Genomic DNA, 17,824 nt, shown 5'->3' with positions numbered 1-17,824 from the left:
GCCTCCACACATAACACACACACACACATGTGTGTGGGCTAATTAAACTAATTCATAAAAAATCAGTGAGAGTCTCCTATGAGAATAAATTGACCATATAGAATTTACAACAAGGAGTATTTTTATATGTAAATCGACTTTACCCATCTCATTTTAGTATAATTTATAATAAATTTAAAATAAAGCATATCCCTTTTATCTCCTGGATAGATGGTTAAACATTTTCTGGTGCACACATGAATTAAAACTCAAAAATTCAGGTGCCTGGGCTGGAGAGATGGCTTAGCGGTTACACGCTTGCCTGTGAAGCCTAAGGACCCCCGTTGGAGGCTCAATTCCCCAGGACCCACATTAGCCAGATGCACAAGGGGGCACACGCATCTGTGGCTGGAAGCCCTGATATGCCCATTCTCTCTCTCTCTGTCACACTCAAATATATAAATAAAAATGAACAAAAAAAAATTCAGGTGCCTAGTTTGTATTCTCCAGAAGCAGACCTTTGGAGGCCAACCTTGAACCCCAGTCTCTCCAACTGTGGGGGGCGCTGATCCTCCCACTGTCCCACATGACCTCTCTCAGTCTCTGGGAGTGAATGGGCTGTGGGACCTTGGATCTGCTCTTGGACCTCTGCCTGGTGGAAAAGATTCCTCCTGTCTACCCTTGAGGTAGGAGTACTGGGATGGCCCCTCTCTCTGTCCCCGTCCCTCAGTCCTGGTGGCTCAGGACTGCTGACACAGCCATTCTGACCGGGGTGCTGACTCTCTGGCGACTCACTCTCTGGTTCCCACAGCCCTGCCCCTGGCTGGGAATGCCCTCCCTACCCCACCCTCCAGAACTCTTCCTGCTTTCCAGCACTGAGTCAAGAAGCCCTTTCTAAGAAGCCGCCCCACCTGGCAGCTTCTGGGCTCGGACCTGCCTTTGGCCTGTGTGTGTGTCCTTCACCATCAGACTGCTTGATGGCAGGGAATGCCTTTGATTTTTATTTATTTGTGAGGAGGGAGAGAGTATGTGTGAGTATGGACATGCCAGAGCCTCTTGCCACTGCAAATGAACTCCAAGATGCATGCTCCACTTTGTGCATCTGACTTTACATGGGTGCTGGGGAATTGAACCCCAAGCTGGCAGGCTTTGAAGGCATACACCTTTAACTGCTGAGCCATCTCCCTGGGCTACTATCCATATTTTTAACAAACTGAATATGATTCTGGGTACAAACACAGCATCCCACACATATTCTTACCCTGCCTCGCTTAGAATCCTGGTGGCTTTGTTAAGTATTTTTCACTTAAAATTTTTTGGGGTCTGGAGAGATGGCTTAGTGATTAAACACTTGCCTGTGAAGCCTAAGGACTCCAGTTCGGGGCTCGATTCCCCAGAACCCGTGTAAGCCAGATGCACAAAGTAGCGCATGCATCTGGAGTTCATTTGTAGTGGCTGGAGGCCCCGATGTGCCCATTCTCCCCCTCTCTCTCTTTCTCTGCTTCTTTCTCTGTCTGTTGCTCTCAAATAAATAAATAAAAATAAAAAAATTTATTTTTATTTTATTTGTGTGTGTGTATTCATGAGCAAGCGAGCGCGGGCACACACACACACACACATACTCTCTCTCTCTCTCACACACACACACACTCACACACTCACATACTCATATATGAGCTCCAGGGCCTCCTGCTGCTGCAAATAAACATCAGATGCTTGAAGTACTTTTTGCATCTGGCTTATGTGGGTGGCTGGGGAATTTAGCTCAGGCCAACAGACTTTGCAAGCAAGTGCCTTTAACCATGGAGCCATATTCTCAGCCCCATTTTTCACTTTTGAAGCCGGAAGTGCTAGGTGTCTTTGGACATGTCCCTTTCTCTCTCTGAGGCTTATGTTTCCACCTATTAACTCATGAGGCTGGTATAGACTGAAGCCGTGACTTTTGGAGACCTTCCAGAAAGAGGGAGTTTCTTCCTGGCAGGCTTGAAGCCAGGCAGGGCAACTTCCTTGATGCAATGGTGAGAAATTCCTCGACCCTTGGCCCTTCTTTATCTTTGGTGTGGGATTTGATCTCTGCTCTGTCAGCTTTGCAGCAAAGGTAGGAGACATTGACAGGTCCAGACACTGAAATGCTTGCCTTGGCCCATATATTGAGTTCTCACAAGCGCATGGCTCTGATAGGCAGGCTGGCCTGGAAACCGGTAGGTGGAGGCCCAGATTTCTGGGGGAAAGGGAGCCTGAAGCCTTGGGGTGGTGTTCTCGGCTGGTGGTTGGTTTTTGCGCCTGTAGTGCGGGATGCTGGTCTGTTCCAGGCCTCTTTCTATCTCCACCCTCCGGCCACAGAGGCTAGAAAATGACGGCCCTGAGTGCTCTGAGCACCGAAGGCCGAGGCTTCATGGGGACAGAGATGACAGGGTGAAGGGTTGGCAGAGAAGGAAAGTCTCTCCATTAGAAGGAAAGTCCCCGGGCCTGAAGATCATATTGCCCACCTGTGGCTTCAGAAGGGCCCTTCCCACGTCTTTCCTAAAGAGTTGACCGGACAGGAAAAGACTGTACAAAATAAGGACTAGGCATACTTTTAATCCCAGCACTCAGGAGGCAGAGGTAAGAGGATCACCGTGAGTTTGAGGCCACCCTGAGACTACATTGTGAATTCCAGGTCAGCCTGAGCTAGAGTGAAACCCTACCTTGAAAAACCGAAAAAAAAAAAAAAAAAAAAAAAAGGATTAGGGAATTTGGCCTGGATATGGTGGCGCACGCCTGTAATCCCAGCGCCCAGGAAGATGAGGCAGGAAGAGCACTTTGAGTTCAAGGTTAGCCACGGCTACACAGTGGGACCCTGCTACGAACAAACACAAAACTCGAAACAACACCAACCTTTCTCTCCCAGAGGAAAACAAAATAAACACCAAACTAAAAATGACAAGAGAAAGCCATGGTACCTCTCCAAGTAAGGTCAACATGGGAATGTCTTTGGCTGGCCAGTGAGAGGGTTCCAGGACACCCAGAGTTGCTTGGGGGTTGGAGGAAAGAGCAAGAGAGTTCTTCCTGTGGGCATGGGCCCCCCCCACCCCTTCCTCTCCTGGAGCCATATCCCCTCAGAGAATCCAGGACAAATGAGGCTCTTGAGCCCAATGGATGATAAGGAAATGCTCTTTAAAAAAAAAAAAAAATATATATATATATATATATATGTGTGTGTGTGTGTGTGTGTGTGTGTGTGTGTGTGTGTGTGTATTTAGGTCAGGGGAAGAGATTGAGTAAAGGAAAGGCAGAGGGAGGGCTAATCAAAATCCAAGATGATATAAATAAATCATATGGAAACCTACTTTTTTGGACAATGGAACACTCGGGAGCCATAGATTGTTGCTAGAAAATATCAGTGCCAGGGATGGGATGCCTTCCAGTGAGTTGTTGGCCAGGGAGGTCCCTGATGCCATTATAGGCCATTGCCAAGGCCCTTATTTTCCCACCAGGATTAGATGATAAGACCCTACTTCTGAAGACTCCACATACTTGGGCTGCGAGGCCACTGAGAAATCCTGCTGGAACTGAGCTGATAACCTCCTCCATGTAGACCAGCTGACAGGAAGCTGGAAGAAGCCATCCTGCCTGCAGTTCAATGGGAGAGAGAGAAATCACCAGTGAAGATACTCAACAGTGGACACTGCAAGCCTTATATTTGGCCAGCCAAGCCCGTTCCATGGGAGGAATACATCCCTGATACTGAAAACCTACAACAGGGGTAGTCATGAGCCTTAGGGGTGTAACGTCTGCTGCTGTCTGGCTAAATGTATATACTATGCTCGTCAAACTGTCCAGTAAGCACTTCTCTTAATGTTCATACCTGTATATTAATGCTACTCTCACTTTTGGTAGAGAACATTTTCTTTTCTTTTCTTTTTTCTTTTTTGGTATGACTCAGAAGGCATCATGGTGCTGGGAAGAAGTGAGAGAGGAGTGCTCAGCACTGCAGTATCTCTACCACAGCTTCCAAGGCTCAGGGTCCATTGCGGAAGAGGGGGCGGAAAGAATGTAAGAGCCAAAGGAAGGGTAGGACTCCGTACAACGTGCTCCCTCCAGACGTAAAATGGCCTGGATATCCATGACCTCACAGGGCCTGACACTACCTACATAAGACCATCATAATAGGAGGAAAAGATCACGACATCAAAATTAAAGAGAGACTGATTGAGAGGGGAAGGGGGTACGATGGAGAGTGGGGTCTCAAAGGGGAAAGTGGGGGGAGGGAGGGCATTACCATGCAAGATTGTTTATAATCATGGAAGTTGCTAATGAAAAATAGTTAAAAAAATAAATAAAACAAGTACCAACGAGCCAAAAAGACATATATATTTAATTTATTTGAGAGAGAGAAAGGAGAGAGAGAGAGAGAGAGAGAGAGAGAGAGAGAGAGAGAGAGAGAGAATGGGCACACCAGGGCCTCCAGCCATTGCAAATGAACTCCAGATGTGTGCGCCTCCTTGTGCATTTGGCTAATGTGGGTCCTGGAGAATTAAACCGGGATCCTTTGGCTTTGCAGGTAAATGCCTTAATTGCTAAGCCATCTCTCCAGCCTGAAATGCTCTTTTCAGGTATAAAGTAGAGGTTCAAAGATGAAAGAGAAATAGGATTTATGCTTTATTTCTGTGGGTTTCTTGCCAAGTTTGATTGTGAGAAAACAATAGGAAAATCTAAACAGATATTATCTATTGTTCAAAAGTGTCAACTTTGGTCAGGCCAGGCGTGGTGGCGCATGCCTTTAATCCCAGCCCTCTGGAAGCTGGGGGCTGAGGTAGGAGGATCACTGTGAGTTTGAGGCCACCCTGAGACTACAGAGTGATTCCAGGTCAGACTGGACTAGAGTGAGACCCTACCTCAAAAAATGAACAAAAGAAAGTATCAAGGTCACTAAAGACAGGGAAAGACTCAGGCAGTGTCCTGGACAGTGCATGGACAGAGGAGACAGGCCAGCAAATGCACTGTAGGACCCAGACCTGGGCCCTATAACAGAAGGGAGCATTATTGAAAAAACTGCCAAAACTCCAGGAAATCCTGGGGCTGATTCGTGGCGTTGTTTTGAACCAATGTTAATTTATTGTCTTTGAAAACTGTACAATGCTTATGTGATATGTTCTCTGCAGGGGAAACTGGGTGAAGCGTACAGATAAGTTAGGTGGCTTTGAACTCATTTTATACCTGAGGATGACCTTGAACTCCTGACCTTCTTTCCTCTACTTCCCAAGTGCTGGGATTACATATGTATGTCACCATGCCTGGGCAGTGGTTTTCTTTTTCTTTTGCAACTTCTTTGGAGAGTCTAAAATTTCAAAATAAAGGCTGGAGAGGTGGATCAGAGGTTCAAGGTGCTTGCTTGAAAAGCCTATTGGCTTGGGTTTGATCCCCCAGTACTAATGTAAAACCAGATGCACAAAGTGGCACATGCTTCTGGGATTTGTTTATAGTGGCTAGAGGTCCTGACCTGTCTATTCTTTCTTTTTTTCCTCGCTCACTCTCTATGCTCACAAATTAAAAAATTAAAAATATTTAAATTATTTCACAGTAAAAAAATGAAGAGACAGGTATGAGGCCAGGACATCCTAACACTGGGGAGATGGTAAGTGGAGACAGGAGGATTACAAATTCAAGGCTGGAACTGAGGACATGGCTCAGCAGATAAAGACCCTTGCTTGCAAAGCGTATGGGCCCAGTTTTGATTCCCCAGTATCCACGTAAAGCCAGATGCTTAAAGTGGCACATAAGTTGAGTTCATCTGCAGTGACAAGAGGCCCTGGAGTGCCCATCTCTTTCTCTCCCTCTTTTCCTCTCTCTCAAATAAATAAGTTACAAAATAATAAAAAAAAATCTAAGGCTGGCCTGGGCTACTTAGGGAAAGCCTGTCTCCAAAAATCAAAACCAAGGGCTGCCGAGATGGCATCAGGCGCTTGCCTGTGAAGCCTAAGAACGCAGGTTCGAATCTCCAGGTCCTACGTAGTCAGGCACACAGTGACGCAGGCATGCAGGGTCGCAGTTGCACATCTGGAGTTCGTTCACAGCAGAAGGGCCCTGGTGTGTCCACTCTCTCTCTCTTCTTCTTTCTCTCTCTCAAAACTAAATACAAAACAAAAACAAAACAAAATGAAAAGCGCTGTCTATCCCAGTGCAGCCCTCTCTGTGAAGGAGATAGCGAAGGGGATGATGGGGAGCATTGACACAATACTGAGAACACTGCACCTCCCTGACCCCAGCACACCAACGTGCGTGGCTCAGAGCTGCTTCCAGAAGCCTCTAGTTGCCCACCACCCCCATTTCTTATCAGGACCATCTCCACCAAGTTCTCGCTTTCCATCTCCGTGTCTCTGAGGTGTGGCTAGGAAGACCTCGTCGGTTAGACCGTGCAGTAGCTGTGGTCAGTTCCATCCAAACCAAGTACAGTCTATGGGTGGGACAGGGGTATCTGAAGCTTACAGATCCAGGGGACGGTCCATAACGGTGGAGGGAGCTGGGCCCCCTTTACAGAGATCCACGCAGAGAGAAAATTCCCCACTGGCACCACCACCAGCGAGCACACTCCGGGAACCTCTGGCAGAGATCAAGCACCCTGTATACCTTAGGCTGGAATTCAGATCCACCCCCAAACACACCTTAGAGCTGGGACACAAGGATCTGCCCACAGGGACACCACTTCCAGGCAGGTGGATAAAGATCTAAGTTGTGAGCTTTAATGAACTCCTGAATGTACTGGGGGACGTCCATTCAAACCACAACTGTGGGTTAAGCAGTTTCCCCATGGTCAAGGGCACTTGGAGATAGGGTCCCTGCAATGAGGGGGAAGCAGGTAAGGACCATGAAGAGATCATGCTGGGTTTGAGGGACACCAGGTCCAACGAGTGAGATTCTCCGAGACAGAAGAGGATGCAGAGACACATGCAGAGGCCATGGGAAGATGGAGGAATTGTTTTGGGTTTTGCAGCTAAGGTCAGGGGAAAAGTCTATCCTTGGGTATTCAGAGGGAGTGTCGCCTTGCCACCTTGATTTGGGACATCTGGTCTCCCCACCTGAGAGAATAGGTTTCTGGGGTTGAGGCAATTGACTTAACAGTGACTTGGGAAGGGCAGCCCTGTGAACCATGCATGTGGTCAGCTGTTTCCTGACACTTGTTTATAAAGGATATTTAAAAATTTCTTTATTTATTTGAGAGAGGGAGAGAGAGAGAGAGAGAGAGAGAGGCGGATAGGTAGAGAATGGGTGCATCAGGGCCTCCAGCCACTGCAAACGGACTCCAGATGCATGTGCCACCTTGTATATCTGGCTTACGTGGGTGCTGGGTCCTTTGGCTTTGCAGGCAAGTGCCTTAACTGCCAAGCCATCTCTCCAGCTCCTATTCTTACCATCTTTTTTTTTTTTTTTTTTAGTAAAAGGCGAAAGATTTATTCGATCTGAAGAGAAACCAGAGTATATTCTTTTTTTTTTAAATATTTTTTGTTCATTATTTATTTATTTATTTAAGAGTGACAGACAGATAGAGGGAGAGAGAGAGAGTGGGCGCGCCAGGGCTTCCAGCCTCTGCAAACGAACTCCAGACGCGTGCGCCCCCTTGTGCATCTGGCCAACGTGGGACCTGGGGAACCGAGCCTCGAACCGGGGTCCTTAGGCTTCACAGGCAAGCGCTTAACCGCTAAGCCATCTCTCCAGCCCCAGAGTATATTCTTACCATCTTTATCTTTTGGGTTCCCTTTGGAGGAGGGTCAGCGGGTGGAGGTGGAGCAGAGGAGGAGAATGCAGAACAGGGGCTTAGAGAAGAGGAACAGGAGAATGGGGGAGGAAGGAGGAGGAGGAGAAATGGGGGGGAGAAGGCTGGGGAGGAGGAGGGGGGGGGCAAGGGAAAAGAAGGGTCTGGGATGGAGAAGGAGGGAGAGCCGTGACGAGGAGGAGGGAGAGCGGGTGGGAGAGGAGGATGGGGAGGAGGGAGAGCAGGGGAGGATGAGGAGGAGCGGAGAGGGGAGGCGGGAGTGCGGGGAGGAGCAGAGGGAGCAGGGGAAGCAACAGGGGAGGAGTGAGGACGTGTCTCTGGAGCCGAACCTGACGAGGGAAGACTTCCGCTGGCCTCGGCTCCAGAGGTTCCTGCACAAAAGGGGACAAGGGTCACCGGTCATGCGCACAAGTGGGGTTGGCTCCAGGAGGGATCCCCTCACCTCCCACCCTGGCCAACAGCAACAAGCCTCCTACCCAAAGCATGTGTCCCTCAGCGAAAATCCCTACTGCCTCTCACGGGGGAAATTGCAGGGCTGGCCCAGGGCGGAGAGGACCGCTTTTTGGAAGGAGATTAGAAGCGTCTGTCAGGAGCGGGTGGAGCCGGGTGGAACCCTGGCTTACTCACATCCTCGCCGGTTCCTGGATTGGCAGATTTGGGGAGCCTTGAGCCTCAAGCATCTGCCTCAGCCTTGCCATCTAAGCTCTTAAGTCCTGCTGGGGGTACGAAGTGACCTTGGCTCTGCAGGCAGCTGGGGCAGGGTGGAGCTCCGCAGCCCGGGCACCGCTTCCACCCTGAGCCAAGTAGATCCTTGGAAGACTGCGGCCTCCAGCGGGGGTTGTCGGGGCCTGTCTGGGGAGATAGGACGCGTCAGACAGCCCCAGACAGGACCACATTCCTTCCTCCCAATACGCCCGCCCGCAGGGGTCTGGGATGCTGGGGGGGGGCTGGTAGGAGGAGGCTGGGGGCCAGAAAAATGCCGTTTGGGGAAGTTTCAGGGAGAGCTGCGAGAGCTGAGGTCTTCACAGACACACTTCCAAAGCAGTCGACCAGGCCTCTCTCTGGAAGTGTCCCTTGGCTCTTGGGAGCCTCAGAAGTCAGAGCTTCCACGTCCATCCTGGCCACACCTTTGGCATAGCCCTGCTCCTCTTCCAGGTGCCCGCGGCCCTCCCAGGCCCAGCTCTTGGGTCAGCCCCATAGGGGATCAAAGGAGGGTGCGGGAGGGAGTCAGTCCCTTGCCTCCCACCTTAGCTGCTTTGGGCTTTGCGAATACACGAATACACGAATACACGTGGAGCCAGAGGGAAAAAGTCCTCTAGGCCTGTTCTAGGGATGCAGCCCCACTCACTTCAAGATGGGCTCCAACCCAGCTTGCTAGACTTTATGCCACGAGCAGTTGACAAGACCCTTTCAGTCATCTTCTTGTGGGACCCTTGGAGCTGCCTGCACTAGGAACAGTGGGTGCTCTTTTTTTTTTTTTTGCCTGCATATGTGGGTGTGGTGTACATACTTATATGTGTGTGTGTGTGCATGTGTGTGGCCACACATGTGTGTGGGAGGGCACGCACGAGTGTGTGTGTCCATGTACAGAGGTTGATATCAGAAGTCTTCCTCAGTCACTCTCCACTGTATTCTTTAGTTTTTTTTTTTCTTTTAGGGAGAGAGAGAGAGAGAGAGAGAGAGAGAGAGAGAGAGAGAGAGAGAGAGGAGAGAGAGAGAGAGAATTGGCACGCCAGGGCCTCAGCCACAGCAATCAAACTCCAGATGCTTGCACCACCTAGCGGGCTGTGTGACCTTGTGCTTGCTTCATCTTTGTGCATCTGGCTTATGTGGGATCTGGGGGAGTCAAACATGGGTCCTTAGGCATTGCAGGCAAGCGCCTTAACCACTACGCCATCTCTCCAGCCCTTCACCGTGTTCTTTGTGACAGGGTCTCTTGCTGAACCTGAGCTTGTCAGTTAGGCTGGACTAGCTGGCCAGCAAGCCCTAGGATCCTCCTGTCTCAGCCTCCCTGGTGCTGGAATTATAGGCAAGCATTTCTGTGCCCCACATTTTTATGTGGGCACTAGGGGATCTGAACCCAGGTCCCCATGCTAGTGTGGCAGGTGATTTACCTGCTGAGAAATCTCCCCAGCTCTAATGGCTGCTTTTTTTTTTTGTTTTTGGTTTTTTGAGGTAGGATTCCATCTAGCCCAGGCTGACCTGGAATTCACTATGTAGTCTCAGGTGGCCTTGAACTCATGGCACTCCTCCTACCTCTGCCTCCCGGGTGCTGGGACTAAAAGTGTGTGCCACCACACCCAGCACTAATGGGTGCTTTTTATTCCCATTTTTCAGAGCAGCAAACTGAGGCTCCGAGGATTGTCAAGTCCTGGGTCACACATGACTCTATGCTCTTTCTCAATGTCTTTGGCTGTGTCCATTAGGCTACCTGCCCTTGTTGACTGAGCACCTAATGTCACAGGTATGCGCGCAGGGGTGTGATGAATGGTAGGGTCTGTGCCCAGGGCTAGGGAGACCTGCCCGGAGTCTGAGCTGCCACCTGGCTGGCTGATAACGTGACAGGCTCGGTGGCATGGCCAGCTCGGAGTAAAGGCTGAGAGAGAGCGCCTCTGAGCAGATTGGCGTCCTTAGCAGAGAGTAGGGGTGGGGGTGGGGGACAGCCAGGCTGGTATGCCTCCAGCCAGCTGCCATTCCCCGCAGTGGTGGGCTCCCGCCACAGGGAGTGAAGGGCTGTGCAGGTAGTGGCACTAACAGCTAACTAGCTTTATGGTGCCCCAAGACTCTGTCCCCCGCCCCTCCCCCCTCCCCCCCTCATCCTGGCTGAGCCCAGCCATGGGGTTCCTGAGGGCTGCGGCTCCCTGGGCCCCATGGGAAAGTGTAGCCTGCAGGCCCACCTCTCCCCTGGTGAATCACACCTGGCGGGACAAGAAAGCCCCAAACACCCCAAACAATGAGTTTCCAGTAAAATATGACCGACATGACGAGGCGGAGGAGAGGAGGGATCTGGCTGGGAGTTGGCGCTGGCTTGTGGGTGATGAAAGCCAAGGGGAATGGAAAATGCCAGGCCCGCCCCCTACTCATAAGTATAAAGGCCTGGTATCTGCTTCCAACTCACCTGAGTAGCTCCCTCTTCTCTCTGCCTGCTCGCTCGCTCGCTCAACTCTCCAGGCACCATGACCACCTGCAGCCGCCAGTTCACCTCCTCCAGCTCCATGAAGGGCTCCTGTGGCCTTGGTGGCGGCTCCAGCCGCATCTCCTCTGTCCTGGCTGGAGGCTCCTGCCGAGCCCCCAGCACCTACGGGGGCCTGTCGGTCACCTCCTCCCGCTTCTCTTCCGGGGGAGCCTGTGGGATGGGGGGTGGCTACGGGGGCGGCTTCAGCAGCAGCAGCTTTGGCGGGGGCCTCGGCGGGGGCCTGGGTGTTGGCTTCGGTGGGGGATATGGTGGTGGCTTTGGTGGTGGAATCAGTGTTGGCTTTGGCGTCGGTGATGGTGGCCTCCTCTCTGGCAATGAGAAGGTGACCATGCAGAACCTCAACGACCGGCTGGCCTCCTACCTGGACAAGGTGCGGGCCCTGGAGGAGGCCAACACAGACCTGGAGGTGAAGATTCGCGACTGGTACCAGAGGCAGCGGCCCGCCGAGAGCAAGGACTACAGCCCCTACTTCAAGACCATCGAGGAGCTCAGGAACAAGGTGAGTGCACTGGACAGTGCCATTCCTGCTCCCTCTCTCTGTTGGAAAATGATAGATATCTCAGACTACCTTTAGATACTCTAGATAGGACAGACTCCAACTCCAGCTCCCTTTTCTGAGGTCCTCAGCACCCCCAAAAGGGCTGGTCAGTGGGAAGATGCTTTTTTATCATCTTGCTCATTACTTTTCTGGACTCCAATCCTCTGACCATGGGAGGCCGGCGATTCCTACCCTTACCGATGTGCAGAGGAAGAAGATGGGGCTTAGAAGAGGTCCCACAGCAGGACTACAGCCCTGACTCCCCACCTTCTAGCATGGGAGGCAGCTAGCTACCTGTTCTCCAGCACGGGGGGTGGAGCGAGGCTGTAACGGGACTAGGCTAGACACCCAAACCGCTCATTAGCTCGTTAGTCTGGGCTGAGGTCGACACCGCCCATGAGCCTTGGCTCTGGCTGGCCTCTCCCTACAACTCAGCAGGCATAGAAAACCTACAGCTACAATCAATCATGGCTCGCATAGATGCCCTGCATAAAGGGGAGCCTGGTAGATTTGTGCTGTCCGCCCTCCAACATACTTCTTCCTGCTCCTAACAGTCACCCCAGGAGCCCTCTTGCTGAACCTGCCTGGCTCTGATGCCTCCCATAGATTAGGGAAATTAGACAACCTAGGCAGGGCCTCCAGCCAGGCCTATCTTCTTTTTCTTCCGTTGTTTTTTTCTTTGACTTTTTTTTTTTTTTTTTTAATCCTCTGGGCCTGTTGGGTCTCATCTCTTGGGAAAATCCCACCTGGTGAGCTTGCAAAGGAATGTGTGTGGCTGCAGAGGGCTGGTGGGCTAGATTACACAGAGAAAGGAGAAGCCTGGAGCCTGAACGGGGTGCAGGGAGACCTAGGAGTTCCGATTTAGGTTTTGTATAAAATGAGCAGAGGTCCTGGATCCCGAACTCCATTCTGGGGCCGGTTCTCTGCTTATCTGCTGTGTTGGTGGAGGTGGGGCGCCAAAGCTGGCTGCTTGGGGTCTTCCCCTCAGGCTGCTGAGGCGAGCAAGGGCTGTGGGGCTAGAGGGGGACTGGAGCAAGAGCTTGAGGGCAAAGCCACTGTGGGCCGCAGTGACGTGTGCCTACTGATGTCCGCTTAACAAACGACCTGTGCCCTTCCATTCTGCAGATCCTCACAGCCACTGTGGACAATGCCAACGTCCTGCTGCAGATTGACAATGCTCGTCTGGCTGCCGACGACTTCCGCACCAAGTGAGTTTGCAGTGGTAGCTCCAAACGCCCAGCTTCCCTAGGCGGGGCATTTTAGATCAGTGTTTTCCAACCCAAGCAGATCAGTGCCAGGAAACCCCCTTGGGGTGCTTGTAAAAAAATACAAGACGCTGGGGCTCCACCCTTGGAGTTTGGTTCAATTATTTGTAGCAGGTTACCTGGGTAATTTTGATCCCTAGCCAGGTGTGGGAACCATTGCTCCAGGGAGAGGTGTGCCCCACTTTCCCCATCTGCCCCTAAAGTGTAATAGGTTGTTATATTTGTAGGCTTTGAACCTTATTGGTTGGCTGAAGCTGGAAGTATCTTCCTCCAGGGCAATGCTTGATGATGAATTGCCTTGTTCCCTGGACCCCAGGAATGTTCAGACCTGAGCAATCAATGGGCACTGTGTCTTAACACTGGCTCCCTTAAACACCCTCTGGGTGCCAGCTATGGGAAGAAGCTGTAAGAGAACAAAGCTTTAAGTGTGTCTGGGATGGGCATCTCATTCTTTTCTTCCCCCTTGGGTCATTCCAGGTATGAGACGGAACTGAACCTGCGCATGAGCGTGGAGGCTGACATCAATGGCCTGCGCAGGGTACTGGATGAGCTGACCTTGTCCAGAGCTGACCTGGAGATGCAGATCGAGACCCTCAAGGAGGAGCTGGCCTATCTGAAGAAGAACCACGAGGAGGTGAGCACTAAATGGAAAAGCCAGCTTACAGGAATGGCTGGCAGAGGAGATGAGAAAGAAGCTGTGGGAGGAAGGTGGTGCTCAGGTGCAGAGAACTTCTGACTAGGGGTTCCCCCGCCCCCAGACACACTCAGCTGCCTGGATGAGGCTCCTGACTGTGGGCTTTTCTCTGGTTGTGCAGGAGATGGCCTCCATGAGAGGCCAGGTGGGCGGAGATGTCAACGTGGAGATGGACGCGGCCCCTGGTGTAGACCTGAGCCGCATCCTGAACGAGATGCGTGACCAGTACGAGAAGATGGCGGAGAAGAACCGCAAGGACGCCGAGGACTGGTTCTTCAGCAAGGTGGGTGGCCGTGTGGAGAGGGAGGGGACCAGGACCACCCACCTTCCAGGGCTTCCTGGTGTGAACAGTGTTGCTTTTTCTACAGACGGAGGAGCTGAACCGCGAGGTGGCCACCAACAGCGAGCTGGTGCAGAGCGGCAAGAGCGAGATCTCGGAGCTGCGGCGCACCGTGCAGAACCTGGAGATCGAGCTGCAGTCCCAGCTCAGCATGGTAGGGATGCTGCCGTGCTTCTGCGTGGGTCCTAGGACCAATGTGGGAGGGGATGGACATCTTCAATGACCCCTCATCTTACTCCCCTTCCTCACAGAAAGCGTCCCTGGAAAACAACCTCGAGGAGACCAAAGGCCGCTACTGCATGCAGCTGCAGCAGATCCAGGAGATGATCGGCAGCGTGGAGGAGCAGCTGGCTCAGCTGCGCTGCGAGATGGAGCAGCAGAACCAGGAGTACAAGATCCTGCTGGACGTGAAGACGCGGCTGGAGCAGGAGATCGCCACCTACCGCCGCCTGCTCGAGGGCGAGGATGCCCAGTGAGTGGAACCCCCTCCACCTTAGGGTGCTCTCCACTTGCCACCTCCCCCCATTGTCTAATGGACCTTCCCTCTTCTGCTTTTGCAGCCTCTCCTCATCCCAGTTCTCTTCCGGCTCCCAGTCATCCAGAGATGGTAAGACTCCCTCCCCTTCCTTAAGCCTGCTCTTGCGACCACCTGAGCTCTCCCCTCAGGTCTAGGGCATAGGTTAGAGCTTCTTGGGAGTTGAGCTAAGTGTCCTCACCCGTTATACTTTGTCAACCTCTTTGGATAGGAAAAAAAATATCCCTATGGATACCAGGGTAGACCCCACGGTGGTGACTATCAGCACCACGGACAGCGCCCACGCGGTTCTAGTCCATTTGGGTTCGCTTGGACTGAACTAGCTGGGTCTGAGTTCTCAGGCAGGTCCGCTATGAGGGGTCACACTGAGCACGGGAAGCCCTCTTGTCCTCTCTGCTCCCAAGTACCCCATCGCCTGCCCTCCTCCGCTTAATGTCTTATCTCCCGTCTTCCCCAGTGACCTCCTCAAGTCGCCAGATCCGCACCAAGGTCATGGATGTGCACGATGGCAAGGTGGTGTCCACCCACGAGCAGGTCCTCCGCACCAAGAACTAAGGCTTCTAGGCACCGCTGAGGCTTAGGAGAGCCCTGTTGTGGACACAGCTATCCCTGGAAGAGTCCCTTTCCTATCGCCAATCAGTCCACACTTTACCTGGCCCTTCTCCCTCTTGGCAGTCAATAAAGCTTCTTTATCTGAGTTGCATAATCGTGACCTCTGCCTGGTCATTGTCAGGAGTGGAGGCGGAGGAAGGTGGAGGAGCTGTGAGAGCACCTGGCTGTGGCCTCAGGGACTGGGAGAAGGGGCCTGGGGGCGGGCTGGGCTCAGGTCCCAGGATGACTTTCACCATTTCAGAGCACACACACATAGCTGTGTGTCTCAGGTCATGCGTGGGATCTCTGAGGGCATGGCTTATTCCCTTTTTCACTCATTGTTTCCCACACTCCCCTGGGCCTTTGGTGCTGGGTGTTCTGCTAGGCTTTCTTTTTTAAGAAAATATTTATTTATTTATTTATTTATGAGAGAGAGACAGGGAGAGAATGGGCATGCCAGGGTCTCTAGCCACTGCAAATAAACTCCAGATGTATGTGCCACCATGTGCAATACGTGGGTGCTGAGGAATCAAACCTGGGTCCTTAGGCTTCCCAGGCAAGTGCCTTAACCACTAAGCCATCTCTCAAGCCCAGAATCCTTTTTTCTTTTCTTTATTTTATTTTTGTCTTTTTTGAGGTAGGGTCTTGCTCTAGCCCAGGCTGCCCTGGAATTCACTATGTAGTCTCAGGGTGGCCTTGAACTCATGGTGATTCTCCTACCTCTGCCTCCCAAGTGCTGGGATTAAAGGAGTGTTCCACCACGCCTGGCCAGGCGACTTTAAAAAAAATATTATTTTGAGGTAGGGTCTCATTCTGGCCCAGGCTGACCTGGAATTTACTACGTAGTCACAGGGTGGCCTTGAACTCATGGCGATCCTCCTACCTCTGCCTCCCAAGTGCTGGGATTAAAGGTGTGTGCCACCATGCCTGGCTAAAAATATATTTTTAATTAAACATTTATTTATTTATTTAATAGACAGAAATAGGGGAAGAGAGACAGAGAGATAGAGAGAGAATGGGCACACTAGAGTCTCTAGCCATTGCAAACAAACTCCAGATGCATGAGCCATCTTGTACATCTGGCTTACATGGGTCCTGGGGAATTGAACCTGGGTCCTTTGGCTTTGCAGGCAAGTGCTTTAACTGCTAAGTCATCTCTCCAGCCCTAGGCTAAGGATTCCTAAAGTTTTTGAGATCCTTCCAGACTGTTGTTGGAAGTTGTAGATTTTCTCCTTCCATTCTATCTCCAAATAAGGATGTACATTTGAATGCAGTTTTATGGGTTCATAAATTCCATAAAATTTGTTAATGGAAGGCTGTGAATCCAAGGTAAGAACTCAGGGTCAGCTGGCAGTCTTCTCTCCCTGACCTGGGACTAACTGTCCAGAATCCAATCTAAGTAAGTCTATATTTAGTTGACCTAGGGCAAGTTGATTTCTCTCTGCCAGCCTCAGTTTCCCTAACTGTGCGGTGGGAACGCTTGTGAGCACTCACTAGGAGAATGGCAGAGCCTCTGTCTGACGTGGTGCCCAGCATGTGCAGGCTCAAGGCATAGCTGTGTTAGCCACTCTGGGTACCAGCTGTTCATGCTGCGGGAATTTTTGGAGGCCTTTGGGATAGGCTAACTGGTTTCTAACCCTGGCTCTCGTCAGTATTAACTATAACCTTGGAAGTTCTGGGCCTCAGTTTCCTTCCTGGAAAAACAGAGACAAGGAATCCTGCTTTGAGGGGTTGACATAAGAATCCAATGAGAAAATGTGTCTTAAGAGCCAGAGCTGACCTCTGGGTCTGGTGGCTCACCCCAGAAATACCAACACTGGGGAGGCCGAGGTAGGAGAATTCCAGGCCAGCCTTACATACACAGTGAGGGCTTTAGAGACTCACTTTGGTGCAGAAAGGTCTTTTGGTCTCCCTGGGGGCTGGGTGAGGAGCAGGAAGGGGAGGAGCCTCTCCTGGAGGAGGGCAAAAGATGCCTGAAGTGGGTGGGGCTGAGAGCCTCAGGCTAGGAAAGCGTTGACTAGTCCTGTATCAGTTTCAATAGCTCCTTCATTTGGCTGTGTGACGAAAACCTCTTGGTAGAGTTGGTGGGCGAGTAGGAATGAACAAAGGCTTAGTTTGGACTGTGGGGCTAAAACCTTCGGAATCAGACATCTTGGGCTCTGGTCTGGGAATCCCATGTTTTTTGACCTTGAAGTTTGGGCAAGACACTGACTCATATCCCTCTCTGATGGAAAGGGGGATTAACAAGCTCCCAGTGCTGGCGGAGGTTAAATGAGCGCACGGAGGCAACGAGTTCAGCACTGCACTTGGCGCATGGCCACTGCTCCGTATGTGGTAGTGGGAGAGGGGGAGTTATTAGCCAAAAGAAGGAGGAACGTTGGTGTCTAAGTGTGTCCCACAGAAAACACAATTTGTGACCCTGAAACTCTGAGATGACATTTGTTTATTTATCTATCCCTTCATTTGTTTATTTATTTATTTTGGGTTTTCGAGGTAGGGTCTCACTCTAGTCCAGGCTGACCTGGGATTCACTGTGCAGTCTCAGGCTGGCCTCAAACTCATGGCGATCCTCCTACCTGTGCCTCCCAGGTGCTGGGATTAAAGGCAATGTGCCACCACACCAGACTTCATTCATAATTTTGGACAATTTCGTATACGCACATAACATGTTTTGATCTCGTTCCCCTCTCTCACCCCTCTGCCACCCACACTGACCGGGCAACGTTCTAGCTCAGTCTTGGCATCAAGAAGGGTGGAGCTGGGGCGGGCCCTCAGCGAGGATGTGTACTCAGGAGTGGAAGGACTACAGTTTGGAGAGAGAAGGAGACGGCTCATGGGAGAGAGAGGTCTAAGGGAGCTTCCTCAGAAAGGAAAGGGCTGGTTTTCAGGTTCCAGAGCCCTAGCACCCTTGCAGAGAGGGGGCTTCGTGATAC

General features: G+C 51.5%; 1 protein-coding gene across 2 annotated transcripts; it reads left to right on the top strand.

Annotated features, from left to right (window-relative positions):
• The first annotated feature begins 10,908 nt into the window (after window positions 1–10,908).
• Window positions 10,909–15,003, top strand: LOC101596804 (keratin, type I cytoskeletal 14). 2 transcript variants are annotated; one of them, XM_004655399.2, is made up of 8 exons: window positions 10,909–11,427; window positions 12,592–12,674; window positions 13,209–13,365; window positions 13,547–13,708; window positions 13,794–13,919; window positions 14,017–14,237; window positions 14,326–14,372; window positions 14,758–15,003. In XM_004655399.2, the coding sequence occupies exons 1-8, from the start codon at window positions 10,909–10,911 to the stop codon at window positions 14,853–14,855; spliced, it is 1,413 nt and encodes a 470-aa protein (XP_004655456.1). In that variant the 3' UTR covers window positions 14,856–15,003. The 2 variants fall into 2 exon arrangements, with proteins under 2 accessions (XP_004655456.1, XP_045014448.1); XM_045158513.1 differs by lacking the exon at window positions 13,547–13,708 and having other exon boundaries at window positions 13,815–13,919.
• Window positions 15,004–17,824: the final 2,821 nt, after the last annotated feature.

Source organism: Jaculus jaculus, chromosome 9 (genome assembly GCF_020740685.1).
Source record: "Jaculus jaculus isolate mJacJac1 chromosome 9, mJacJac1.mat.Y.cur, whole genome shotgun sequence".
Taxonomy (NCBI): Eukaryota; Metazoa; Chordata; class Mammalia; order Rodentia; family Dipodidae; genus Jaculus; species Jaculus jaculus.
Note: the sequence above shows the minus strand (reverse complement) of the source record. Positions and strands in the feature narration are given on the sequence as shown.